This window comes from Falco peregrinus, chromosome 1 (genome assembly GCF_023634155.1).
Source record: "Falco peregrinus isolate bFalPer1 chromosome 1, bFalPer1.pri, whole genome shotgun sequence".
NCBI lineage: Eukaryota > Metazoa > Chordata > Aves > Falconiformes > Falconidae > Falco > Falco peregrinus.
Window position 1 is genome coordinate 92,558,167 of NC_073721.1, and position 27,375 is coordinate 92,585,541.

At 41.9% G+C, this 27,375-nt stretch overlaps 1 protein-coding gene across 3 annotated transcripts in view; it reads left to right on the forward strand.

The window, feature by feature from the left end:
* The window catches only part of EVL (Enah/Vasp-like), a 157,179-nt gene that overhangs the window by 68,645 nt on the left and 61,159 nt on the right, over window positions 1-27,375 (forward strand). The window contains exons 1-3 of one of the 3 annotated variants that reach the window (XM_055794372.1): window positions 4,534-4,703; window positions 11,667-11,835; window positions 19,334-19,511. In XM_055794372.1, the coding sequence (XP_055650347.1) occupies window positions 4,693-4,703; window positions 11,667-11,835; window positions 19,334-19,511 (358 nt within the window). In that variant the 5' untranslated portion in view covers window positions 4,534-4,692. Of the gene's footprint in view, window positions 1-4,533; window positions 4,704-11,666; window positions 11,836-19,333; window positions 19,512-27,375 lie in introns of those variants that run through there. The other 2 variants (XM_005230587.4, XM_055794364.1) reach the window with 2 other exon arrangements.

Below are 27,375 nucleotides of genomic sequence, written 5' to 3' on the forward strand. Positions count from 1 at the left end.
GTCAAGCACTGGCACCGGCACCGGGAGGTGGTGCAATCACCGTCCCTGGAGTTGTTTAAAAAACGCATAGATACGGTGCTTAGGGACATGGTTTAGTGATGGACTTGGCAGTGCTGGGTTAGCTTTTGAACTTGATGATCTCAAAGGTTTTTTCCAACCTAAATGATTCTTTGAGTCTATGATTCTAAAAAAGATGTTTTAATTGTATCTGCCTTCAAATAGCTTTTAGGTGGTTACAGTTTTATTTTTGTATTACAGTTGTAATAGTCTTTTTAGAGTATACACAACACATTCTACAGCGTATCACTTCATTCTTAAAACTTAACTGGGTTTTGCATTTGGAGATCATTAATTTTGAGGCTGAGACACTCACTTTTCTGGGTTCAGCCTGTAGCTCTAAGATTGAAGCTATATAACATTATTGTCTTATCCAAATCATATTTCATCTGGTAATGAATCTCTCCAAAAGAAAGTGAATACAGAATTGGGAAGTCTTTGGAACATGAAATCCTAGTACATGGCCAGCAGACATGCTGCTCGGAAACCTGTGGGAATATTCACATAATTGCAACTAAAGCCTCGCTTCTGTGTTCAGGAATCCTGATCTTCTCACACAGATCTCAACACATGACTGAAATAATCTGTTTATCCAGCATATGGTCCTTTGTGATGGCTGGATAGAAATCAGCTACTGGGTCTTATTTGTCATTTGTCCCAGAGTGCTGTTTCCTTCTAAGTGTTCCCTTTCTAGTCCTGGGCCACATAAGCATTTTAGCAATGCAAGGGGTGATTAGAGGCACTTCTGCTGGAATGTATGCTGTAGTGCTTAATGAAACTAATTTGGCTTATGATGAGGGCACAGAGAGGCAGCACTGGGCTTTGTCCCACTCACTGTCACTGTTTCCCGGTGTGACATTGGATGTGTCAGTGGTGACCTGCCCTTTGCTGTGCTTTGGGCATGCACAGTGCTAGCAGGAGCTGGGGGAGGCTGGGAGTTTTCATGCGTGCTTGAGGTATTTGTGTCCAGGAGAACCAAATCTTTAAAACTGGATTATTTAAACTGATATTATTGTAGCTGATAGTTGTGTGTAAGGAGAATCATATGTGCTTGGTTTAACAGGAAGACTACTCTGACAACTAAGTGCTGTCTCCTTCCCCAAAAATCAGTGACCCTATCTATCCCAGACATGTGAAATCAGAGAAATAAAAAGGCTGCTGTGATCTCTCCTTAGCCCATCTTCCTGCATCCCTCTGCCTAGAACAGTGGAGCTGGTGTGGCTGATCTGGGTAATTAGTAATTTGAGTCCGTAGTTATTTGGAGGTGCATTTTTCAGGTATGGCCTTCTTTTTTAATACACACAGTAAAGTACTGTTTACATGGACACACTCTACAGTAAGTCTAAGCAGTGTAAGCTATGCAGAGGAACTGCCACTTGACTCCAAATAAAGCCAAGTTTTAAATTAATGAAAAGCAGATTTTTTTGAAGGGAACAAGGTAGTGCCCCAAATCCACCCCGATCTCAAAGCAGAAGGGTGCAGTATCAGGAAAACACAGCCAAATTGAAATCCCAGAACAGTGATGATAAAGTATTTTATTAAACAGGAAAAAGGACATTAAAAAACCACAGTATAAAAAGCTTTGCTTAAATGTCAGTGAGAACTTTCTTTCTTGTTGGTTTTAAGCTTCCCCCATCAGTTGAAAACGGAAACCATTCAGTCACACAGAGATTTACTGCAGAGGAATTAGAAGCTGCAACTGAACAGGCGATGCACTAGCAACCATGAGATCAACCAGACTTTGACAGCCATGTTTTTACTAGGTGCCATTTCACCAATATTTCTGCAGGTCTTTCAGTTGGACCATGAAAACAATCTTTTATAACAGGAAAACCAGTGAACATGAAAAGCACTCTGCTCCTCTGCTCATGCAGAGTGGTGTTTGTAGCCCTTGCTCTCCAACAAACTGCACTGAGGTGTGTATGTAGCTGGTGTGCCTTGCCAAATTCATCTTATTTGTTACACTTCTCTCTTCTTATTATATTAAACAGGGATCTAAGGTTATTCACATATATGCTGCACTCTGAAACAACTGCAGGGACGTGAGGAATTCTGTGATCTGCTGAGGACTGGTCTCCTCAGGGCTCTGCAGGTTTTGCTTACAACAGTGGAGACATCAGAGCTTCTGGTGCTGACACCCAGAGAAAGTCCATGTGCATGTGTTGCTACATCCAGCCTTCATAGTAAAATCATGGGTCTTTGCTGTGTTTCCAGCAGGTCTTAAAGAGCTGAGCAGCTGTGCAGTTTGTGGGGTGCTCTGGGAGATTACCTGGTGTCTGCACCCTGCATGCCCCTGCTTCAGGTCAAGTTCAGGCAAATGGGCAAAAGGGATCAAAGTAGGTGAAAAAGATTTTTTTGCAATGGTTTAGAGGAGGGAAATAGTTCATTTGCATTGCACTTTAGGGAACTGTGTTCAGATGAGGTAACATGTCTGTTCCTAGTTTGTATAATGCACAGGCGGGCACAAAGTGGCTCAGCAAAATGCTGCAGTGACACACAATTAACTGCAAACTCTCCTTTCCCCTTCCACGTGCTGATCCTGCACTACCTGCCTGAGATCGCATCGTGGGGTGGCTCAAGTCATGCCACAGGAAAAGTATTTTCTTAAGCAATGTGTGTTAAAAAGTGCTCACGACGGCCTGAGCTAGGGAGAGGCAGTTGGGATCTCTGACTGTCGGGTGGGTTTATTCTGCGCCTGTTTGCACTTTGTGTTTGCACTGTCCATGTTTGTGTAATCACAGATAACAGATGACATATCTAGACACATTAACAGAATTTGTGAGCATGCTGACAATGCCCCGCCCACCCCCTCCAAAAAAAAAAAGATAAGTGAAAACAGGAGGAAAACCCTAGCTTTCTCTACTTGCAACCAGACCACAGCAGGGTCCATCCAGTTCTCCCTGTTGCGTTTTCCTGGCATTAGTTCTCCCTGCACTGTTAATCTCCTCATGCCATAATGCTGCCATACCCTGAGGCAAAGCTGGGAAGACTAGACTGTGTTTGCAAGGTGTTTACATCCATGTGTACAAATTTGCCAAGTGGAAGAATGGGGGGAAAAGAAGGATGATCGGTCTCAGGGGGCTCTAAAAATGTAGCCCACCAAAACTGCTGCAGCTTTACCCCAGGTGAGGTAGGATTAAAGTATTATTTTGCTGTTCTGCTCTTTAAGACCTTCGTTCTTTTTGCTGCAATATTATCAATTATTATTCCTAAATTTGCATAGTTTCAATCTGTGTTGATAGGCCATCTTGCTGCTATAGCCAAATGGCAGTGCCCAGTTAACGGAGCAGCAGAGCAAGGAAATGAGAGCTTGCAGAGACAGCAAGGGAGGTGAGAGTGTTACTGCAGGGAAAAGCCAACCTCCCTGTTAATGGGAACGTGGATGCATGCAGACACGTATGTAGGCAACTCATGGCAAGATGGAAATGAAAGCTTGTAGCCTCTCGGGGGTCTCCTGCGGGCACAGAACAGTCAAAGAGGTTTAGTTTTGCAAGGTGCTCCAATTAAAAAAGAGACAGGCTGGTAGACAGAACTAACCTGGAAAGGCAGTAGTGGATGGCATGTCTTCTACAGCAGATGCTGTGAGGTAAGGTACCCTCTTGCACATGGCTGTGATCTCCATAGTGGCTACTTCAAGCCAAATCCTGCATGCTGTTTGTGGGAGTCTTAGCAGGGTCAGACAGGCACGCAGGGAAGCGGTGACAAAGTCTCATCCTTGCTGTCTCCCCGTCCCAGCTGGCTGGGGGCCTGCCTGCTGCTGGTGACGGAGGCAGGGCGCGCACTGCCTGCAAACCCCCGGGAGCAAATTTTGTCTTGTTTTTTAAATGTTGGAGATTTCTCCCGTGTCCTTCTGTAAGCTGCTTGATCGGTTACCTCCTTCCATGAAGATGTATTTCTTAGTATATGTACTTATGGTGATGTCCCAAGTAGGATGACAGGGTTGGAGAGCAACCGAAAAAAAAAAGGCTTTCGCTCTGGCTGGACCCTGAGTCACCCAGGTGTAAGGTGTCTCCCATCCAAAAGCTGTATTGCCATGGGAGGTAAGGGCCAGCACGCAGTATCCCAGACACCATGCTGCACCAGTTCAAGTTTTGGGCTGGAGCTGGCCCCCAGCCAGCCGGTAGGCAACGCCAGGTTGGCTGCAAGGTGGGATGGGGGCCCTTGGTTCTGCACCGTGCAAACACCCATGCCATAAATGAGTAACAGCAATTTTTTTCTGGGTCTGAGGTTTGTTTGCTTTTGCTTTTTCTTGAACAGTGAACCCGTGCCTTGAGAAAATAAGTGAAATATTTTTAATAGCCATGCTACTGGTGCGGCAGAGGCGGTGCATCTAATCTTAATCTATAGTGTTTGGACTTTTGTTCAGTAAATCCGCTGTAAGAAAGAACACTTTTCCTCTTTAAAGCCCCTTCCCCGCCCCTGCCGTACAAGTAAGTGTTACTTCCTGCCCTTATGCTCTCTCAATAGTGCTTCCCTTTCCTGTTTTGCTTATAAGCCTTCATAAAGGCTCCTGGCTTGTCTCTGCCAAATTTGTCCTCTGCGCAGTAATCAGGTGAAGTAGCCTATTTGGATTTAAGTGCACGTGCTGGATTTGAGCATATAGTCCTGTGGGATTACCGGACTAGGTCTTCCTCGATGGCAAGCAGGTAAGTATCTGGGGACTGTGGGGGTGGCAGGGAATTTGTTGACCAGGGTTAACATGACTGGGTGGGAAGTAAAGCATGTACTGTCATAAACACAGAAGGTCTGTGTTTTGGTTGTAGCCTCACAGGATAATTTATGATTGTGTAAAATGGTAATTAAGCTTTCATGGTGATGCTACATTAATATGCATCTGCTGGCAGTGAGGGAGAGGCTGACTTGACGGAGCGAGCCTTCTTCATTCCTGGTCTAGCTCCATCAGCTCCAGGGGAATTGTCACAGGTTTATTTGCATTTCTTCTGGGATTGAAGGGAAACCAAGGCAAAGCAATGTGAGCCTAAATGAAAGACCTTTATGTTGATTTTCTGTATTCACTTACAAATCTGCATCTCCTGATTATTAGTTAAGATTATGATCTTTCAATGCCTTTGTTTAAGGTATTGTTCTTCTGAAATATGGATATGGTTGTCCCGTGAGTGAGAGCCCTCTGTCATGTATTTTCACTTGACAGTTCGGTTTTGGGTTTTGCATAATGTCTATTTTACAAGATTAGTTACTTCTTCTTTTTATTTCTGTAATTTAAGCGTGAAGGGAAATCGTTTATATTAATAGCGACCTGATCTAGTCAAGTTGCTTTTTTACTGTTTTTGACTAATTGGGTTCATAGTGTTTTCCCAGGCCATTTACTTGACTAATTTTTAGGAACTTCTAAACATTTATCTGATATTTACTTTTAGGAACTCGCAAAGTATATCTTCAAGATGATATGCAAAATCTGAAGGTGAACCACACTTCATTGCAGAAAGAAATGCTGTGTGGATCAAAGCGTTAACGAAGCAGTGGAGTGTCTCCACTGGGAGACAGCAGTGACCCTACCTTGTTGGAGTAGGTGGAAGTTGAAGGGAGAGTTTCCCGGAGCACAGCTTGGCTCTGGGAGTCTGGCTGTCTGGTAGCAATGGTACTTCTCTAAATCACTATGCTTCCTCTATGAAGTGCCTTCTGCAAAGCAGTTCTCTTAAAGCATTTATTTAAGACACTGAGGTGAGATACTGCTGACTGGAGCTCCCCTTAGAATCATTTAAATTCTTATGCTTCAGTTTGCAAAACCTACCAGAAAAGTCATGGGTTAAAATTAACTCCACCGTATAGTTTCAAAATCTCAGCCACATAAACTGTGCAAATGTACTGGCTTACAAGGGCATCAATCTGTAGCCACTCCACTGGCCCTAAATCTCCACTGATGGGCAGACGTGCTGGTCAAGTGCCATGGTGGACACCAAGAAGTCAGGGCTTTCTGCAGACTTTCACCGGCAGTGCTGAAGACTGAACTGTTCTGGACTGACAGTCAGACCCAGGTGGAATGTCTCCTTCGCTGCATACTTTTTTTGTGTACTTTATTTCTTTTTTGTATTTCTGCTCACTTCTTCCATGCTCAAGAGCACTGAAGGGTGACAGAAGGTTATGTGAGTTTCTCTGGTCATGCCAGGATTGCATGCATGTTCCCAAATTTAGCAACTCATCTCCCAAAGTCCTGGCTTAGTGTGAGACTCGAGTCCCTTATAAATTGTCTCTTTTTTGGTTTACAGCTGAAGTGTCTGCAAAAGATATTGTGCATGGCAATTCCTGCTGGGTATGCCAATGTAATAGAGAATTCAAAATGAATGTCTCATTGCTAGCAGAAAGAATAGTACTAGAGTACTCTTCCTTGTGGAGATAAACTGATGTTCACCTTACTCTTGTTAACACTGTAGGTACCAGTTTTTCCATTTCCCACTCTGTAAAATCTTGCAGGTGTGTCATGACTTTATTTATCAGCATCAGTCTTTTTGAGAGTTGCTTAGGAAGGAAGCTTTCTTTGTATTTGTACTATTTTCCTGTAACTAATCTTAAACTGTTTAGGTGCTGGAGCGTAACAGTGGAGAAAAGCAATGGCCAGGCACCTGCAGCAGATGCTCAGTGTGGAAGGCTCATCTCCCACTGGCAATGCAGCCAAAGCCCAGCACAAAGGGCCCAGACCAAAGGTTTTCAATGTGTTCATGCAAGCTGAGCAGGGCACCAAAAACAGCAGCTCCCCTGGGAACTGGGCTTCACTTCAGGCTGACTGGGGCAAGGGCAGAGCTGTTGGAGGGGTGTCTCTGCACAGGCAGGCAACCAGGAACGAGTGCAAGCTGAGGACTGCTTCAGTGCTTTGGGACGGAGGCTGGGTGACACCATCTGTCCTGTGAGTTTGGTTGCAGAGGGAACTTTGATAAAGGAGGTCGCAGAGAGAGTCACAAGCATGACCAATGTTTTGGAGCAAGGAGGCTCCCAACGAGAAATGGAGTCATGAGCAAAGCTGGTGATGACTCTCTGGTGGGAAGGCTGGAGAGCCACTGCACTACAGTGAGTTCTGTCTGTAATGACTCAGGTCTCTGTTACGGTCTATATGAGTCCTGATGACCTGAGTGACTTGTGTTCAGAGGGTCTTCTCAGTTTTTTGTTCTGTTAATCCAGTTCTCAGAGACAAATTTCCACCTGTTTCTGTAAAGATTACTACTGAAACACTTTCCCTGCATCCCAGTCATTATTATATTTGTTGTAGTGGAACCAATTAAAATGTTTAGCAAATCAGACAATTAGAGTATGCAGTACACTTTAAATGCTGCAGGAACATGGCTTGTAGCTCACTAATTTTGTGGTTTACACAGATACATACTGCACAGACCACACATCTCCATATAGAGGATTTTGTATTTGTTAGCTGTTTAAGCTGACATTGAGAAAATTCTGTCAGCTTCTTAAACCAGCATCGGCATCTGTTCCTTGCACATCAAGTTTAACCACACAACTGTGACTTTCTGAAGGCAGACTCAGGGGACAGAGTGAGATGTGAGTTATCTCACGTGTTCTCTGTGCTGAGGGTTTGCTCCCAGGTAGGACAAGCCTGGGGCAAAGTAATATGAACAATTTCTGACACCAATAAGGATGATTGGATCAGTCTGAAATAATTTGTAATTATTGATCATTTTAAGGCTGGGGGTGGGGAAATGGATGGGAGGTGGAAATACAAAATAAGGTAAATATTTGTAAAAGTAGCTGTTTGCATTTCCTAATACCAGCAAACAGCTTGTTTGAAGGTGAGAGAATCACAAGTAGCTTGAAACAAGGTAGATCCATTATAGGTTTGAGCACGATACCTTGATTTCTATCAGGGGCGTTTCCACAGTTTGTGCTAAGTGAATGTTTGCCCCAAGGAAACAGCTGTGTCTGTAAAAGATAGTGAAATTCTCCTGGTGCAGCTGGCATGCTGGAGTAGAGTCTACAGAATTAGGTGTTTAACCCTGAAGTTGGTTAGTTGCGGTCATTTGTTACACCTTCTGTGAACATGATTTGGTGACCCACCAAAAGCTGTATTAAATTAAATAAAGGCTCTAGGAGAAAGTATTTTAAACCTGATTCTGACAGTTTGCATGTTAATGTAACATAAAAAAATCAATAGGGGAATTAGTAATATTTGGCATAGTGTGTGAAACTTGATGGATCTTCTTCAACACATTTTTCATTTTTCATTTTTCATTAACTTTTGTGTATACTTAGGAAAATAAGGCAACTTCTAGAAGTCTACAGTCATGATTTTGTGTATATATGCTAACATCTGCCAAACTTCTCATGGAGAAGGAATGTGACTATGCACAATAGTGTGACTAAAACTCATATTTATTACCTGTTACGTGTAGTTGACATAAGTATCAATGGTATATTGTCCCAAAAATAACAGAAACCTTTGCTGGAGCTTTGTGAAACCACTGGTTTTTGATTTATGTTTGAAAAAATGGACTCCATAGAGGGTAATAGTGAGATTCTTATTGACCTTTGTAAGAGGAGCATTTTCTAGGCTGTTTTCAGGGAAGCTCCTTTAAAATGGCAATGGGACGGTTGTGCTTTTTCATGGGTAGGACGAGTAAAGAGTCTTCAGGCGTAAAGACTTACACCTCCATTTAGGGTGAGACAGCAAGCTAGCAATGGATCCCTGGGGGCATTTTAGGTTTTGAAAGTGCTTTGATGAAGTGCTTTGCAGGAAAGGATTCCCCTTGTGCTGTACTTGGTTTATGTTCTTTCTGTTATTTCACTGGAGGCCAGATAACAGGCTTAATCCTGTTTCTATTTAAATGAATGATGAAAACCTTCCATTGACTGCAGGGAGAGCAGGGATTGAGCTTGATGTGTTGCTTTATGTTACAATAACAATTGGTTGCCATGCATTAAATATTGCTCCTGGGGTCTATATCCGTATTTCAGTCATGTTGTAGAGGGATCCTTCGCTGCAGTTTTTAGTGGCAGCAAAATCTGACGGCAACGTTACCTATCTACTGGAATCTGGCATTATGAATAATGCTACGGTAAGGCCCTCACGTCTGTATGGTTGAGTGCATTCCCTTTGTTGTATGTAAGCATAATTTAATTAATTTTGACTAATCAAGGAGCCCGTGGTAATTGTGGATTCCAAAATTCGTCTGGAATGAAGGCAACATTGGGTCCCAGGCTTGCTCTGGTGAAACCAATGACGTGCTCTTGCTTAATTTAGTACAGTGAAGATTGTAGCAACCAGCAAGTCTTGAGGAGAAAGACCCAGTGGCACCGGGGATGAGTGTGACTCTCTTGGGGACCATGTTTTCTGGGAGCCAGCAAGCTTGCTGGGCAGGGGGTTGCTGTGGCTCCAGGCAGCTGATGCTACCCCAGCTCTGGAGGTCGAGGTGGCACGAGACACCTGATAGCACAGGCAGGCGGGCACCATCCAGCCACAAGACCACACTGAAGATTATTTTTAACCATTCCACTTCTACATGGCAAAAGCTAATCCAGTGTACTTGCCTTTTGGCTGGTGCATTTCTCTCCCATCCTCCCCCGTCTGTGAATCTGAGGCAGACTGAGCATCTCCAGACAGGTCTGGAGGATGCAAGCAGTGCTGCTGCTGCTGCTGCCAGTCTGCAGCTCTTGCACCAGTTGGAGGATTAGGCAGGCTGGAGAGAGCTCAAATCCCTCAGCTGCTAGTGTCAGATATGGAGAAGCTGCCACAAAACATTAGCTTACCTTAAAAAAAGAAGGGAGAGGTGTTTGCTGGGTAGGTACATCAGAAAAGGCACAGCTGTTTTCCAAGTATCTCACGTAACAAAGCAACAGCAACTGATGGATGAGCTCAATTTTATAAATTCTGAAGAATATAAGTAAAATAATATTTAGTCTTTCTGATCTGAATATATTGCCCCGGTAACAGACTCTAGCTGTTTCCGTGCTATCTAATAAAAAGACAATGTATTCTGAATTTTCTTGCCTTGTTCTTTATGGACATGTCTGCCAGTGTCATTGCTCCCCCTGTAAATGCTGTGAGGAGTTTTCTCTTACCTAAAGCCTGGAGGAGGTCTGTGGCTACCTGGAGGCTATGTGAAGTGACTGATAAAACAAGCCAGTCAGCAGGCTTCAGTGTACGATGGGGGATGCATGTGCCTTGGAAATCTTTTTGAGACTCACAAATCAGGAAAGATTGAAAATTGCTGCTGTGATCTACCCAGATCCTCTTAATACCTACAGTAACACGCTCCCTTTCGTTAAAGTGCTGACAGTGGCGGGGTCGGGTGGGTGTGGGTTTGCAGCAGTTGGTATCATTTACAAGCAGTGTAATTCGGCACAGTGGCAGTGCAGCGATACGGTTTAGCACCACCCAGGAGCTTCCCGTTTATTTGTGTGTGTGCCAGTGAGGCATTACAGAGGCAAGACCAACACAAAGAAGTGTATGCAAGAGCGGGGAAAAAAAGGATTTGTGTGCAAAGCAGATTACCACTCGATATTGTGCTGCTGAAAACTGTTTAATATAGCTTGGGCTAAGGAAGGGAGGCATATATAATTACATATAGATCTAACGTTAATAGCATGGTCATGAACTTTAGATTTTTGCAGGACATAAATACTAACAGTTTTATTTAGGCCTAAGATGCACTATATGCTTATTGAAAATCCTGTTACATTTGACAATCTCAAATCTCCAAAATTTGGAGGATTCATTTTTTTCTTTGTATAAGGAACTCTTATTTTCTCTGGTGTAAGAAAAGTGGCTGGGAAGTCAGGAGAGCAGGAACTGATATCCTGATCTGTTTTGACATGTCATCTCAAATGTATTTGCCAGCGGCATTTCTTGCACATGAGAGGTGTGTTTTAGCAGGAACCTAGTACGCGTATATTACTCACGAATATGCAAGTGAGAAGTAAAGAGCTGATGGTTTCCTGTAAATCTACAGAAAAAAAAATAGTTATTAATGCTGTATGAAATAATGCCTATGTACTTTAACACTGGAATGCAGACATTCATGGATTCCCTTTTCCTACTTTTCTTGCTACTAGGGTGAAGGGAAAAAGAGTTCCTGTGTGTTTTGCACATGTATTCTGGGACTTGTAAGTGCGTCAGCAGGTCTGGGTATTAGGCGTCAGCTGGATTAACGTAATTGATGTCTTCAGTTTACCTAACGTGGCTTTTGGTTCAAGGTCTGCTTGCTTCCAGTTCTAAATGTGTAACTCAGCTGTGGATGTCACGTTTATTTTGTCAGTAAGCTGTAAAATATTGTTAAGTGTTCATGCAAATGTGAAAGGCTTCACTTGCCAATAGGTACATAAAATAAATGGAGCATTCATACTGTTGGATGGTTTTCATAATGTTTATGTGATACAGGTTATTCCTCAGGGCCTAATATTTTTATATAAAATAGATTATCCGTTCCAAACAACAGCATACTGGGGTTTTTTTACATCTATGAACACATACATGCCAGCTTTAATTTAACAGAGAGATTGCGTTCAAAGGATTAGCAGATGTCTTAGAAAACATATGTTGTAAGTAGTTCTGATAATTTCTGTTGGTTTTTTTCCTTTGGATTTCTCCAGTAGTACACAGCAAATTCACTGCTTTTTTTCCTGATTTTTTTGTTTTTGCTCTCCAGTGAACAGAGTATTTGCCAAGCCCGAGCTTCAGTTATGGTCTATGACGATACCAGTAAGAAATGGGTGCCAATAAAACCTGGACAGCAGGGATTCAGCAGAATCAACATATACCACAACACGGCCACTAACACCTTCAGGGTAGTTGGAGTTAAACTGCAAGATCAACAAGTGAGTAACTGTACCGAGTTTCCTGTAAATTAACCTTTGATCTCATTTGATACAATCAGTTCTATATTTAATGCAGTCTAGCAACATTTCCTGCTCCCTGCAAGGTGCCTGTGAGTCTTTTTACTGCAGTCATTTAGATTTTATACAATTTTTTGCACACAGAATGTATCATAATTTATTACTTCTTATTTGCAAACAGAACTTTTGGTAGATGCCAGAGAGGTTTTGACGTTATTTTTCCCCCCTTCATTTTTCGCTTGTGAAATGAGTCGTATTCTGCAGGTTTTGCTCTCAGCTCCCCCTAACTTATCTTTTGCAGGTTTTCAGTACTGCAAAAAAAAAAAAAAAATAGAAATCAATCGTTCTGCACTGCTATCTCACAAAGTGTGATTGTTACATCACTGTAGTAAGTAATTAGTTCCTCGTAATGCGTTTTAAAATCCTAGGTGCACACTGTGATCTGATTTACAGGAGCCTAAGTCCGTGGGACCTCCCTGGGGTATTAAAGGAGTTATATGGGATTTAGATTATCAGAACTGGTATCAGACTCCCCTCAGCCCCCAAAGGGTGGTGCTCAGTGCGGGGCTGCCACGGTGTGGCTGCAAGCAGCCTGGCTCACCAGTGTGCTGGGCAGTGCATGCCATCAGAAGCTCGATAACCAAATGTCATGTTTAGACCCTAAATTACAAAAATGTACCTGGGTGGAGTAGCACTGCTATACCATAGTGGCATTTGCATTTTAGAGCAGAAGTTTCTGTCAAGGATTCCCTCTGTGTGTTGGCATGAGGCCAGTGTGGCACTGGCCGCCCGCCTCTTGTACTCACCTCAGGCGCTCAACCTGGCAGAAGGATCAGAAAAAAGTGGGTGATTGATTTTCTGTTAGTTCAGAGAGCGGCACCTCCTGGGAAGGTGTGATGAGCACCACTGCCAGTGTGAGATGGGCAGGGGCAGGGCAAGGCAAGGCAGAGAGCAGGAGCTGGGGCACTGCCACCTCTCAGCTGCCACAAATGTTGGAATTGACCGATCTGCTCGTGGAAATGCAGATGATGCCCCTCAGCTGTCAGCTGTAATGATGTTTGGGCCAACTGGAAAAGTTAGTCAGGTTGCTTACTGGACTGGATAATGACTTCGCTGCACTGTCCCTGTACACAGTCATCATTTTGCAAAAAGGAAAAGCAGAATAGAAATAGACTGGAGGGTTAAGCACATTGGGTTTCAGCTCCCTGCAGTGAAATTTTGATACATCTGCCATATCTTTTGCCACTGTTTTTATCCTTCTCAGTAGAGCAAAGGCAATATATTAATGTAGTTCCATTTGAAAGTAGAAAATATTTTCAAAAATAAATTAAGTACAGTGGCTTCTTACCCAGTTGTGAAAGCCAGTGCTGCTTTATAACAGGCCATGCTAGCTGTTTATTTTACGCAGCCAGCAGGTGAATGTAAATGATTTTCATGTGACTGTGATCTAAGATGGGTCTGAATAGCTGTATGTAAAAAAATAGCTCATGTGTGAAAAAAGCACAAGTCATGAAGTCTACATATATATCTAAGGAAGACCGTGTACCAGAGGTCTGTCTTAATCAGAGTATACAATTTAAAGAGTAGGATATGTTAAAAAGTCAAATCTTGATCTGTACTTTAAACAAGTTTTGCATTAACTGTAACATTCTATTTGCTTGAAAATGTTCCTGCTTATGAAAAGGCTGCATGCCATCTGAAAATCATCTCAATTCAGAAGGAAACTGATAGAAGAATCTATTTTTCTAGAGTTTAAAGACTAAAGCTCCTCCCTCAAATAAACAAAAAAAAGTACAGGTTGCCTTAGTTAAAACTGTCTAAAAGAAAGTATTCACCTTCAATATGGTGACAAAAATCCAGTATTATAAATAAATTAAAGACAGCATAGCATAGTAGTATTAAAAGGAACGTTCTGAAAGTCCCAAGATTCAGAACTTAATATATTTTATATGAGTCTCACATGGAATCGTAAGCTTGCTAGGTCTTAACAAGAACAAAAATACATTTCAGTTAAAATAATTCTCTATACAAGCCATTTCATGCTTGCTCTCAGGTTTTGCTAAATCACACTGAAAGTAAGGTTTTAGTAAAACCTGTTGCTTTGCCAGGAAAGCCATATTTTTCTGAAAAGGGCTGATCTTCAGTGAATAGGTGATTTGGCGTATAATGAAGCTACACAGATTTCCAAGAGTTGAGAAACTAGTTTAAAATATGTAACACAACAATACCATGGAGGAACAATTTTAAGTTTTATTGCATGCTGTTTGGCAAGGCACAGACTAGAGTAACTTTCGTGACTTCACCCCTGCCTACCTTTAACGTCTCCCTTTTAATTTTTCTTGTTCTCTATTACAGCTCTAATAATCTCTCCCTTTAATTTTCATCCTCTGGTTTTTTTCTGTCACGTTTCTTCTTCTGTAGACTCCTTTTGTTGTCTTTGTCTAGCTGCCTTTCTGTCTTCTAGCCCCTTTTTTGGTGCATGTGTTACCATCTTCTCATTCTGTCTAACTTATCTGTGCTTATCTTCTTCTCTAGCTGACGGTGTCTAAAAGGTTCACCACAGAAAAATATGTTTTTTAAAGTGGCAGAACTTGAGCATCATTCTCACCACCGGGAAGTGGTCACCCGACCTCCTGTTCTCCTTATGTGTCTGTGTGACATGCTCATCACATGCTTGCGTGCAGCAGCAGCAAGCTAAGTTACACATCAGTGGTACATGATTTCCCCTTTCTGCTCTGCACAGACATGTGCATTTGCATAGGCTCCTGCTGGCACGAGCAGTAATCTTTAGAAAACCAGAAGCAGACTTTTGAAGTGCTGAAGTAGCCACAGAGACCAGAACTGGTTTGAAGCTAAGGCCAGATCAGTATTACAATTGCTGGACAAGACGAGCTTTGATGTTTCTTTGCAACCTTCACTTTCTTGAAGCCCAGCAGCTGCAAGCAAGTGGTTTACCCCCATGTTGCGATTTGCCAGCAGTCGTAACCTAACCTGTTGTAAAGGTGAAATGCGTTAGCTTCAGTCACCATCAGGAAGCTCACAAATTTAAAAACATGCAAGTGGTCCATCTTTATGGCTTAGCTGACAAGCAGTAGCTCCCCATTTCAGAGTCCTGATCAACTGAGGGTTTAAAATTATGATTTTATATCAGGTGATTTCAGCTCAGCATAGTCTCGTCACTGGAAGGCATGTGTGAACAAATAGGCAGGGATGAAGGTGGGAGTCAAAAGTGAATCATATCTCCTGAGGGCTTGGTGAATTGACATGGCTAGGAAGTGAGTGTGAGAACAGGGCCTTGGGGAAGGTGGGACATCTTACGTTTGAGCCAAAGCCAAAACTGAAATGGCAACAGCACTCTTGGGATATAAACTAAACCACGTGTTTTTTTGAAAAATAAAGAACCAATTGATCACCACAGTAACTCACTAGAAGTTGGTCAGGTTTGGGCCTGCTTACAGAAATAAAGAATCTGGCCTGTACTGTAGCAGCCTTCAGCTGCTACACCATATCCTCCCTGTGTGTTAGCACTCATGCAACTGCTCCCCATGAGAGGACTCTGAGCTCTGATGGTGTGGCAGAACCCAAGCTGATGAGAAACTTCTGAACCATTTCATATTCTGTAGAAACAAGCAAACGTCTTGCCCTGGTTCCATAAACAAGAGTGCCGGTGGTAAGGCTTGTGTGGGAGCTCTTCCCATGGCCTTGGCTGTGGTTACACCTCAGGTGTGGTCCTGAGGCCCACCCGGTCCCTCCTAGCCCCATGCCGGTGAGTCCTGTCAGCCGTCACCGCCATCGCTGTAGCCTACGGACTGTGGAGGGAAGGGCTTCTCAGTCTTGGGCTTTTCAATAGGTCCCAAAATTCCCTGCCTGCCCCAGCGAGCCTGCACTTGAAACCGAGATAACAAGGTGAAGGACAGTACCAGGCAGAAGTGAGGCAAGTCTTTTTTTAACATTATAGTGACGGGACCATGGGAAGCTGTTAACATGTTAATGCTGTGCACAACTGCTCTGCGAAACTCCTTGCCATATGAGTCACTGAAATCCAGAATTTGACAGGGTTCAAAACACAGACATTTATATCAGTAACAGGACTACTTTGGTTTGGGATAGAAAATACTAAAAGGGGTTGGAAAAGAAAAAAATAGGCACACAAAATGTTACATTTCAGCTTTTAAGACAAACTCTGAGGGAAGAGATATAGGAAGAACTGTTTGTTATAGACAAACACATTAATTTTTTCTGCAAGATTTCCACTCAGTTTCTCTAATCACCTATTATAAACTACGACTGAAGACTGAAAGATGAACTGTTGGTCTGCTCAGCATGGCAGATGCTATCTTACTGACATACGGAGCTTTAGAGTAAGGATCCCTTAGAAACACCTGTAAAAAACCCCCTATGCTCCAAACATGGAGACCTTCTTTATTTTAATTACTGCTCTCAAGCACTTAGTTATCATCATGTGCCTTGCAGAGCCACCACACCATCTGTACAAGATGCCTTTATGCACTCTTTCTTAACAACAGCAGGAGAACCCCTCCTCCTTTTTCTGTTTTCTAGAAGCATGAGCTAATGGAGATAAAACGAAACTCTGGCTACTTTATGTTTCATTTCCCAGTTTTAAAGCCCGTGTTTTGAGTTTAAAGACATGCAACATGTATAGGCATCCTGGGGATTACTGAAGGTCAACATTCAAATTCTGCCTATTCGACTGAAGGGATCAAACCCTCAGAACAGAGCAGATTCTCTGAGTTCGTTGGGTCGATGTTCTGGGAAAGCAAATTTTGAACAGTTTACCTGACTTCTATTAAATGATTTTTGGCATAGATTTTTATGATTTCTGTCTTTGATTATACAACTGCACTACACCCTCTGGTGCTCTGGACTTTGATCCAAATAGTGCTGTCCTTTGAAACAGAAGATTCTTTTAGTAGGTGAGCAGTACTCACTTAGCAAAGCCAGGTAAAACATCATGGTCTTTCTGAACATTTCTTCAAAGATACTGGTTGTACCTTGCCTTTGTTAAGCTACTCAGAAGTGTTGGGAAGGCTTAAAAATTGCTATATGTTAAAACTGTTGGGTTAGTGATCCAGGCATGAGTCTACTTGATGATCTAAAGTCTCCCCGAGTATGAGCAACTTCATACAGGCTCTCCCAATGCTCAGTGGTATAACAGGGGTGATGTCACCATTTTTCAAGAAAAAAGGGCTATCTAAGCTGTCAGCTGTAAGAGTGAACTCATGGCTTTGCTGTAACTGGAGCAATGTGGTTTGCACTTCATTCTGGTTGGTGTGGGTGGCTTCCCACGCAGCATGCTGGCGATGCAGTTCCCATTTTCAGGGGACCAGCTCTTGGGAGTATGTGTACCAAATGCAGGTTGCCTTGCATCTCCTTTTGAATCACAGGCCAGGTATCTTTCTACCAAACATGATAAAAAAAGTGCAGTGTAGGTCTGATTGCTGCCCAGTGCATTTACATGGAAACTTAGTAACGATACTGGTTTGAGAGCAACAGTTGGACCAGATACTGGATGTTCAATAACCGTCAGGATAATTTATGCCTAAAGCTAGACCAAGTATTCAAAGACTATCTGCTATGTCACTGCTTAATGCTGGCTCAGGTAAGTAAATGCATTATAGAAATAAAGTATATCTGCAATTGTCTATTGGTATATGGCTTCTTCGCTGCTTTCCGTAATTTTTTATATAATAATATAGATTAGTTATCAGACATCTGTTAACTATCTATATCAATGAGACAGTGTCATCCTTCAAAAACAGAACTGTGTGAAAAACAATTTGCTCCTTATGTATTAGGAGCTTTTCTAATGTTTTTCTGTGAGTTTAAATTGGCAGTCCACTGAAAAGTCAAAACTCAGAGCTAGGAATCATTCATCTTTGAAATTAGTTTTAAAACTCTGCTTTTATAATTGAGAGGACTTGTCAGTCATCTAACAAAAATATTGTTAACCTTAATTAATATGTTGGAGTTTTTTAGATGTGGTAATAGTACTAAAAGAAAACTTGCCAAAGTGCTGGTCAATCAGACTGCAAAAAAGGTATATTGGTAGGTTTTCTGGGATGGCTACCTGTAACAGTAAATACTGGGTACTGCTTTTATTTGTTACTGGCTTTTTGTTCCCTTGTTTTCAGTTGTTGCCCCCATCTCATGAAGTCCAGGACGGTAAAACTCATGCTAAGAGTCATCCCCCAGACAGCATGCACCAAGGTCCCTCTTCCTACTCCTGTATACCAGTGTCCAGCCTGCCTGATTTACAGATGAGCCATACAAACTAGGTTGATGGAGGATTTTCATTGATTTGCTTTCAACAAGGACCAGAAATTTTTCTGGCTCTTGATAAAACTCCAGCCAAAATAACTCCATTTGTAGAGACAATCTTGAATATTCAAAACCACATTTGCTATATTTGAATAATAAACTTCAGACTTCCCCTGCTCATAATTTTAAGTTTCTCTGTCCCTGGTTCCCTCCTGGCCCCAGCTTGTGTGTGCTGATGAAGAGGGAACCTCCATTTCCTACCCTTCTGTTTTCAACTGCACTGTGCCTGTTTATAAGAATAATTATTTCTTCTGTTGGCATGTTATTTCTTAAATCTGCATTACAACAGAGTGCCACTGTCAGTCCACAGATGGCTGTCTCAGGGGTGCTGTCTCTGCTGTGGGTCCTTCTGGCTTATTAGTGGTGCAGTGGATGCTGCTGCCTCTCCACCTTCAGCTAGAGCAGCTTACACTTTTAGCACTGGAGGTTTCTGGTCAGACCCCAGGCATACTGTGCAGCTGCGTGTCCCCCGTGCCCTGCCCAAGGGTAAATGGGGCATTGTATTTAGCTGATTAAATCAAAACACACAGAAACACCCTTCTGCTGCAATCACACCTTACCTGGAAATTACGTACAGGAAGGCAGGAGCTGGGAGAGGAAATACTTGGTTGTCTGATTTTGTCATTGCCTATCTGATTGTAGAGAAAAAACTCTCTCAGCATAAGAAGCTGGTGGTGATCAGGTGCATGGGAGGAGAAAAGCAGAGCCAGTGCAATGAGTCGAACATCTATCTGCTGTAGTGTAGGGTTAGCGCCCAGAGCTCTGCCTGGCTCTTTTTCTGACAGTTGTGCATGATCATCCCCCAAAAGATGGCAACAGCTGCTGGCACTGGCTCCTGACATCTGTCTGCAGTATCTGCACAGCTGTATCCTGAGGAGGTGCTGTAGAAAACATGAGCAGGTAACAGGTTTTGCAAAACTAGCTTGCAAGTCCCTGAGGCGGAGTTGAACTGTTGTAAATCCCACCCCCAGCTGTGCGTCTTCTGTCACTGAAACACACACTGCCTTACCATACAGCCCTGTAGGAGCTGCTGTATGAATTGCCTCTACCAATTTAATTAACCTTTACCAAAGGGTTGGGTTTTTTTCCCCACTGAAAACAAAACTATTTTTAATCTTTGCCCCTCTCTTTCAAATCACAGGTAGTGATTAATTACTCAATTGTGAAAGGACTGAAGTACAATCAAGCAACACCCACCTTTCATCAATGGCGCGATGCACGGCAGGTCTATGGCTTGAATTTTGCAAGCAAAGAAGAGGCTACCACGTTCTCCAATGCAATGCTGTTTGCTCTGAATATCATGAACTCACAAGATGGAGGTAAATTAGCAGCCACTACGCTCTTATTAATCTGTGACAATGCCTGTTATCAATCACGTAGTGCAGTTTTATTGGATAGTATGCCATTATAAACCTTGTTATAATAAAAAAAGTTGGTCTTTGGTAGACAGCTTTTAGATGAGCATTTGCTGTGGTATGCATCGTACATGTTTTCATGTTTTATTCACCTTCCTTCTAATTTTTCACAGTGCCTTAACTCATGATAGAAAATCAATAGTTATTTGAGAATGTCTCGGCAGGCAGGTGGCCCCACTGATTTATGTGGATTTGTGTTTGCGTTGTGTTACATGTAAGGTGGCAGAATATAACTTTAAATAAACAGAAGCTAGAGTAAAATTAGCAACACTTTATATGGTAGAACTTGGAATTGGTATTTCCAGTGTGTTAGGTTTCAGCTACAGCCGTTGGCTTGTGGGCCAGCTTTCAAAAAGAGGAGTGTGTGGCATCCTGGTTATTCCATAAGGTGAAATGCAAAGCCTTGTACTCTGGACATTGACTAATGTTGTTTTTCAGTTCTGTATTGACTGCAGTTGAAGTCTGTGGTGAAGTTCACTGTTCTGTGAAATTTTCATTGCAGTAGCTTGACGAGGGCCCAAAATAAAGTCCTGGTTTGTCAATGGAACCAGTTTCTGGTTTGTGGTCTCTGGATGAAGTCCTACCCTCAGTTAAATGCATATGACCTCTCTGCAGCTCCTGGCTGGGAACAGAAAGCAATCCTTGTGTGGTGTCCTTTTTTCCTACAAAATACACACCACAGCCCTGTTTTCCATTTGAAAGCACAGTGAGTCAAGGTTTACATCACTTGCTGCTGTCCAGGTTTCCCTGCAGTGTTCACTCGCGATGGACAACAGCTGTCTAGAGAGAGGTTGTCTCCTGACAACCTTCAATACATAAATATGTTTAACTAAAAGGTGTATTTATAATATGAAAGTTCATATTTTTTCTTTTACTATTTTTATTCATCCTATTAAGCTGACAAATGCAAAGTTTGTATTTTTTCTTTTGCTAGTTCTGTTCATCCTATTAAGCTGACAAATGCAGAAGTCATCAAAAATCAAGAAATGTCTTTAAATTCTGAGATATATTTAGAAGTATTGAGGACTGAATTCTGCCTTCTTCAGCTTGAGCTTTTTCAGCTCTAGCTGTCCTACAGCAGGAGACTTTAGGAGGAACTCTGGCGAGCTCTCACCAGTCCTAAACTCATGCAAGCCTGAAGAGTACAGAGCTCTTTGGCTGCTTTTATATGCTCAACCCTGTTAGACCACCAGACAAGACTCCAAAATTTGGATACTTGTACTATGGTCTTGATGTAGTGACTGGTTTAATATCTATGATGAGTCTGCCTTTCTTCTGAAAGCCCTTAATATTGGGGGCTTTTTTTTTCCACCTGTATCTTCATGTCAAAGGGAGTGGGGGTTTTGTAAGATTTTGAGGTGGTTCCAGGGAGGTGCCTTGTGGAAACATGAGTCTCAAAATGAGAATTTTTTGCTCTTAGGCTAAAATGAAAGAGACTACCTTAAAGTGGATACTTAAATTATGTTAGCTACACCTAGCAAAGAACAACAAATATTTTTAAGAAAGTTATTTCTGAATACTTGACAAGCCTATTAGATTTCTGAGAAGTTCATGAATATACAGCAAATAATGATTTGCATTTTGGGGGGTATTCTTTTATTCATTTACTTAGCACACCAAAGTGTGTTAGATGCTTTACAGACATAAGATCCAGCCCATGATGAAGAGCTTGCATTTAAAGTTTGTAGTTGTCACACAGACAGACATGAATTGGGTCACAGATGAAAAAAATTCTTACTTTCTTCTCTAGTAAAAAAAATTTCCTGGTAAACATTCAGTCTTCAACAACCCCTTTTCTCTCATATAGGGAAAAATATGAGAGATATATACATAAAGTCCTTAAAGTTTCAAAGATTGCCAGTTGTCCCATTCTTTACAGATGAGCTTGTCAAAACCTGAGATTTGGTTTAAAGGGAATTTCAGCTTATGTGTTTTTTTAAAAAAAAATCTGATGCTATGATTCTGTAAAACAAATTCCCAAAATATTCATTTCTATAGTTTTTTTTAATTACAAAATTTATTTCTATAAATACTTCTCCTTAAAATTGTATTAGCTACAAATTGATAATAGATTATATTGAGGACTTTTATAAGTTTCCCGGTTATTGCAATGATCTCAGCATGTGAGTTGACAGCAAAAGTACATAATGGATATAAGGTGTAAAATGTTTTTTCAGATCTGCTTTTCTAGGCTTATATAGCACATAAGCTTTTGCAGGCATTAATTAATGTAAATAGGAATTCACACAAACGTATCTGTTTATCTTTTCAGGCATATCCACTGCCTGCATACTCCATCCATTCTGCTGCCTACATGCTACATTAGGGTTTGCTTTTTCATATGGAAAAATCATTAGGGAAAAAAATGTATTTATTATATCTACGCATCCATGTATTAAAACTTGCTCACGTGCTTAGGCAGATGGATGACAGCTTTAAGGAGTGCATTTGTACGCACAGAACTGCTCACACACTAATAAAATCCTCAACCAAAACCAGAGAGTGAAACAGAGGTTCCCTTTGGCACGTTCATAGTACAGAATACCCTATCTGCTGGCGTTACTGTTTGGGATACGCTACTCTCACTACTTGAGATGTGCTGGTTTTAATGTTTACTTGTTTCATATATTCCCTGCTGAGACATGATTGTATTTAGGTACTGCTAATCTTCCCGGAGTTGGATACAGATTCTGGCTTCCGTGACTGCTTCTCCCTTTGTTCTACCGCCCACTTGCATAGACTAAAATTAATCGTGGTAAACTACAGCAGGAAATCTGAGACTGCATCGTATCTTCAGCAGGCGTGGAATCAGGGTGCTGTAGCATTTGGGAAAATAACTACTCTTAGTCTCAAAGCAATGGTGTGGGTTTCTGAATGGTGAATTAAGTTGAATTAGTTTAAAAGAATTATAGCAGTCCGTGTTTTGGGGAGTTGGAAATAATTTTTAGGCAGTGTTGACTTTCAACTGAATGAGTCACTTCAAATGAATGTAAAACTATGAACTAGGATTGACAATTACTGTACTATCCCACTTCTTCATGAGAGACACTACGATACCCAAGATCATTCACCACAGGCACTGATGTCTCTGCTGATAACATGGGGCATTAGTGAAAACTAAACCGAGTGTTTTCATTAAATGCCTATGGTTAAATGGGCTGAATCAGATCCTACATCCAGCATGTCAAGATCATCCTTGTGGAGGGATTCTTCCCAGGATTCTGACATCCTGAGGTTTGGGAAAGTTGGGAGAAAAGCCAAGCCGTATTGTAAATTTGCTGTCTAGTCTTATTTCTGCAGTGGATGAACTCACGCTCAAGCACAGGGAGTGCTGGCCACCTTACGCATGGCCCAATTCTCAGTGCTGTGACGGGAGCTTCTCCCACTGTGTGTCCTCAGGGTGGGGTAAAGCAAGCCTTGTGGTGTCAGAGCTGAACACAGCTCAGTCTTGTGTGTTGTAAGGATGCTAATGATTGTGTTAGGAGTAATCTGAAATTATATAAAAAAAGACAAAAAAAGAAAATAATAATACAAACGGGTACCTTCCTTCCTTTAGAGGTTGACAGTTGCCTCACTGAATCACAACTGTTTACCTGCCAGCTTGTTTACATGCCTAATTACTTTGATTTCCTTATACATCTCTTTAATCTGTTCTCCTTTACAATAAAAAATGAAGAGTTGGTTCTGAGCCAGCCTGTGAAATGAGAGCAAATGATAACATTGACTTGCTCATTACCAATCTCTTGCTTACAGTTCTTTAATGGTGTCATTTACTAAGAACATTAGTATGACAGATGACTTCCCATTAAATCATTTTTCTTCATGGGTGTCCACTTTGTGAAGCCAGACCTTTTACTGGCATAAGTTACCTGATGCAAGGAGTGTCACCACCTTAGCTTGTCACCTCTAGCCAGATTTCACTGGGAACAGAGCATCACCCCTTCTTGCCCAGGGATACTGCAACAAAAAGCATTTTGCATGGATCCTGCCCACAGGCTGTTTGATGTTTGTTAAAGGCAAGGTTCAAGGTTCATGTTCTTCAGAGCTTACATCCTTTTAGATTTAACAAATTCAATGACTGGTGGCAGCACAGCATGGTTATTGAAGCAGGACATAAGGTAAGGATATCAGTAAGCTAAAATGGGCAAGTCCTTTCCTGGTATAATTTTGTAGGAAAGCTGCTGGTGCCCAAGGAGGTAACTCTTTCTGCAGGGCTTAACAGAGCCTGTACACTCAGTGCTTCTCCCAGCGAGCAGTTATACTTCCCTGAGAAAGTGAATGAGACTATTTTCTTGCTCCCCAAATTGTTAGGGACAAGCAAAGTAATGGCTTCATTTCTTTCCTTCCTTATTTGCTCAATTCACTCATTTGAGTGAATGTTCTTATTTGCTCAAGAACACTGTTCTTGCTTGCCTGCTTGTCGCTGATGGCACCTGCATGCTTCCATGCTGCAGAAGGAGGCAGTGGCTTGGCTTTGTGGCTTGGCGTGACCAGCTCTGAGGGTGTCTTGGGCTTCCATGGCTTAAAGACTTGGTACCTCTTGGAGAAGAATTGAGAGTCTGATCTGTGCAGCCTGCTGGTGACAGCTGCCTACGGTGCAGTGAATCTAGCATATTACAGGCTTTTGCTTTCGTTTTGATGTCTTTGCCCTGGGGACTTGGACAGTTATTGTTGACTTAAAATGCAAGAAAATCATATCTCCTAAGCCTAGACACCATGTGCTGGAAGGCCTTATGCAGAGGGCTTGTTGCAGTCAGTCATAGTTACAGAGGTCAGCTGCCTTACCTGACTAAAAAGGACGAAGTTGGAGGAAAGCATGAAATAACCGGGGAGAGGTTTGAACAAAATGAATAGTGATTATTATTTTTTTTTCTTGTGAGAAAGCCTTACAGACCACACGATACAGGTATATGGATATATGGCAGAGTTCAGCCCTGTGCCTTCTGACACGGAGCTTCACAGACCCAGCTTTAACTGTGCAGGGACATTTTGCCAGTCAGAAGGATTGCTCCTTGCTCCTCTGCTGATTAGCACATCTGCTGACTTTTCTTTTCCTCCATGGTTTCTCCAGCCCCCTTTCCCATAAGTTGGATTTGATGAAGTTCTTCAGAGTTTGAGATCTTTTTCCATTCCTTCAGTCATTCTGCTCTTATCCTCATCCAGAAGTGACTGTGTTTTCATATTGCTGGGAGGAAGTTCCTTGGAAAGCACTTCGAGCCCTCCAAAATAAGGGGAGAAATAGAAGGGTAAAGCATTGATCTATTAAACAGCAGATAAACTGGTAGTATATAGCATACATTCTCTCTCGTAGTTAGATACCCTAAGTATTTGCAAGGTTTCTGTCAATGTGTGTGAAGGTCATGATGCACGGGATTTCAGATGAAAGGCTACACAGGTGGTTTTTTTTAATAGCATTCTGTAATGTTATATTCAGTTCATTTTTTCATTAGAATTTTTCCAACTAGTCTTGCATCTCTTGGTATTTCAGTGGCACTAAAGCATAACTGCTGGGAAAGTCAGTCAGCTGTATTCATCATCTACAATGCAGTGACTGTTTTATTTGGTAATATTGCCCCAAGACTTCCCAGCACCACAGAGGACATACTGCATCTTCATTACAGTACTGCATAATACATAAAATAACTCATCAATAATGGAGTGGACCCGCCACAGAACACAATGCCCACTTGCAGCCAGCTGGTTCCAAAACCGTGCTGGTGTAAAGAGATCTGTCCCCCATGCGAGGCGCTTCACATACTGCACTGTGGACTTGTTTCCCACACTATCAGGTATGTTGGTGCAGATTATAAACCCCTAAGATGGTATATTCTATGCACATTGTGCTTTTTATTGTGCTAATAACATTTAAAAATTCATGTAACCTCGTGTTATGTGGGCTTTGCAGGATGGTAAACATGCCGTTCTGCTGCAGGTCTTTTAACCAAATCATCCCAGAAGTTGTTCCTATTTATAATGTAGGCATAGAGAACCTGTGAATAACAAAAGCTTAAACTTACTAGTGTAAATATGATCCATGTGGTCAGACACCTAGCGCTAGCCAAAACAGCAACCCACAGGCAATGGTTAATTGGGCGTGCGTTAAAATTACTAGAAGCTTTTGCTTCTTTAAAAAGCAAAGCTTTCCCAGGGAAATAAATCTTTCCCAAGTGACATTTTCCAAAAGCACCAAGGAAAGGTTTAAAGAAAGACATTTCACAGTATTTCCAGCCTCATGCCTGCCCCAGTTTCAATATGAACTTTAGTTGTTCAGAAATGCTTTGCAGATAGGGCAGTTTCTGATTTCACTTGCTGTGCTTTATAAGTCAATGAAGAGAGAGGGAAAATTCAAGTAAGATGATGAGCTTTGTCCTTTTGTCTGCTGCATTGCTTTATCAGTGAAACTGTTCCAGAAAAATCCACTTAACTTGTAAATAATCTTTTAGTATATTGCTTACTATAGGAATAAATTCCTTCCTTTGCAAAGTGGACAGAGATGAGCTGTCACCCAGCAAGCTAGGTGTGAGGCTTTTTTCTTGAGCAACCAGTGAAGGGTACTCCCCAGCCAGTGCCCACCGCATGTTCAGTGGGTCCTGTCTCTGCCTGACCCTGTGAGGGCAGGAGTCCCTTTGTGACTCCAGCTGAAAAACATTAGCTCAGGCTGTAGTAGCACTTGTCTTGTTCCCAAGGCTCTTTCTTACTGTGCTGATGGGGATGACAGTCCTCATACAAGCCCAATTGCCCATGTTTCCAAAACAACCAACACTTCTCCTTCCTGGAATTATGGGCACTTTCCTTGCAAACTTCCCATTACCTGTAAAACTGCTCAAGTGCCCGCTTCTCAGGTTAACCTTGGTTTCCTGAGGTGGATATATAATATTTCAAGGAACTTGAGTACACTTCATAAGTTGAGTTCACATTAAGAGAAACATGTTTAAAACAAGGGCTGGAAGTTGGCCCAGCCAGAAGCAGCAATAAAACTGGTTAACCTTCTGCATTAGCTTGGCTCCAGCTGACTGGAGTACAGGACTGGAGTACAGGAGGTGAATTGCTTAACTTGTGAATGGATAAACTAGGATTACAGGCTCCTTTCAGTGTTAGAACTGTAAATATCATTGCCATTATTCATCTGCCAGGAAATATCAAACTGTTATTTAATTATTCTGCTCTATAGAAGTAGACGTCATTTTTTTCAATTCAGTTTTTCAGTTCCCCAGATGGTAGGGATCCACAGCAGAAAGTTTTCCAGGGCAGTGAAGTGCTCTCCCAGTGTTATGCTAATAAAAACCCATGGCATGTTGCTTGTACGCATCTTAGCCACTTTTCTGCAGGACTATTATATCCCCGCATAGAGCAGCAGCAGTGTTGGAGCTGCTGTCGCATGTCTAGAACAACAAAAGGTTCCTCTGTTCTTTGAAGAGCATAACAAATCTGATGGCTCTTGAGTCTCTCACTGTTGTTTTTTGCTGTGCTGAATTTTTCTGCACTGAATGAAAAAATTCATGAAGGAAACTGTGCGGGGAGAAAATTGTTGAGAGATTTAAGAGACTCACACACGCTGAAAGCAAAGACTTCTGCTAGCAAGATTCCCTAGCACCATTGCCCTCAAACCCTTGTTTTTCTGAAACTGTTGCAAACTGAAAAAGTTCCCAGAGCTCAATGGCAGGAGATGCAATATGGCTTTTTCACTAGACTACAGTAAGTGGCAGAACAATATATTAGCTTTGAAAAAGAAAGTAATAATCAAAATTTAAGAAGTCCAGTAATTTAT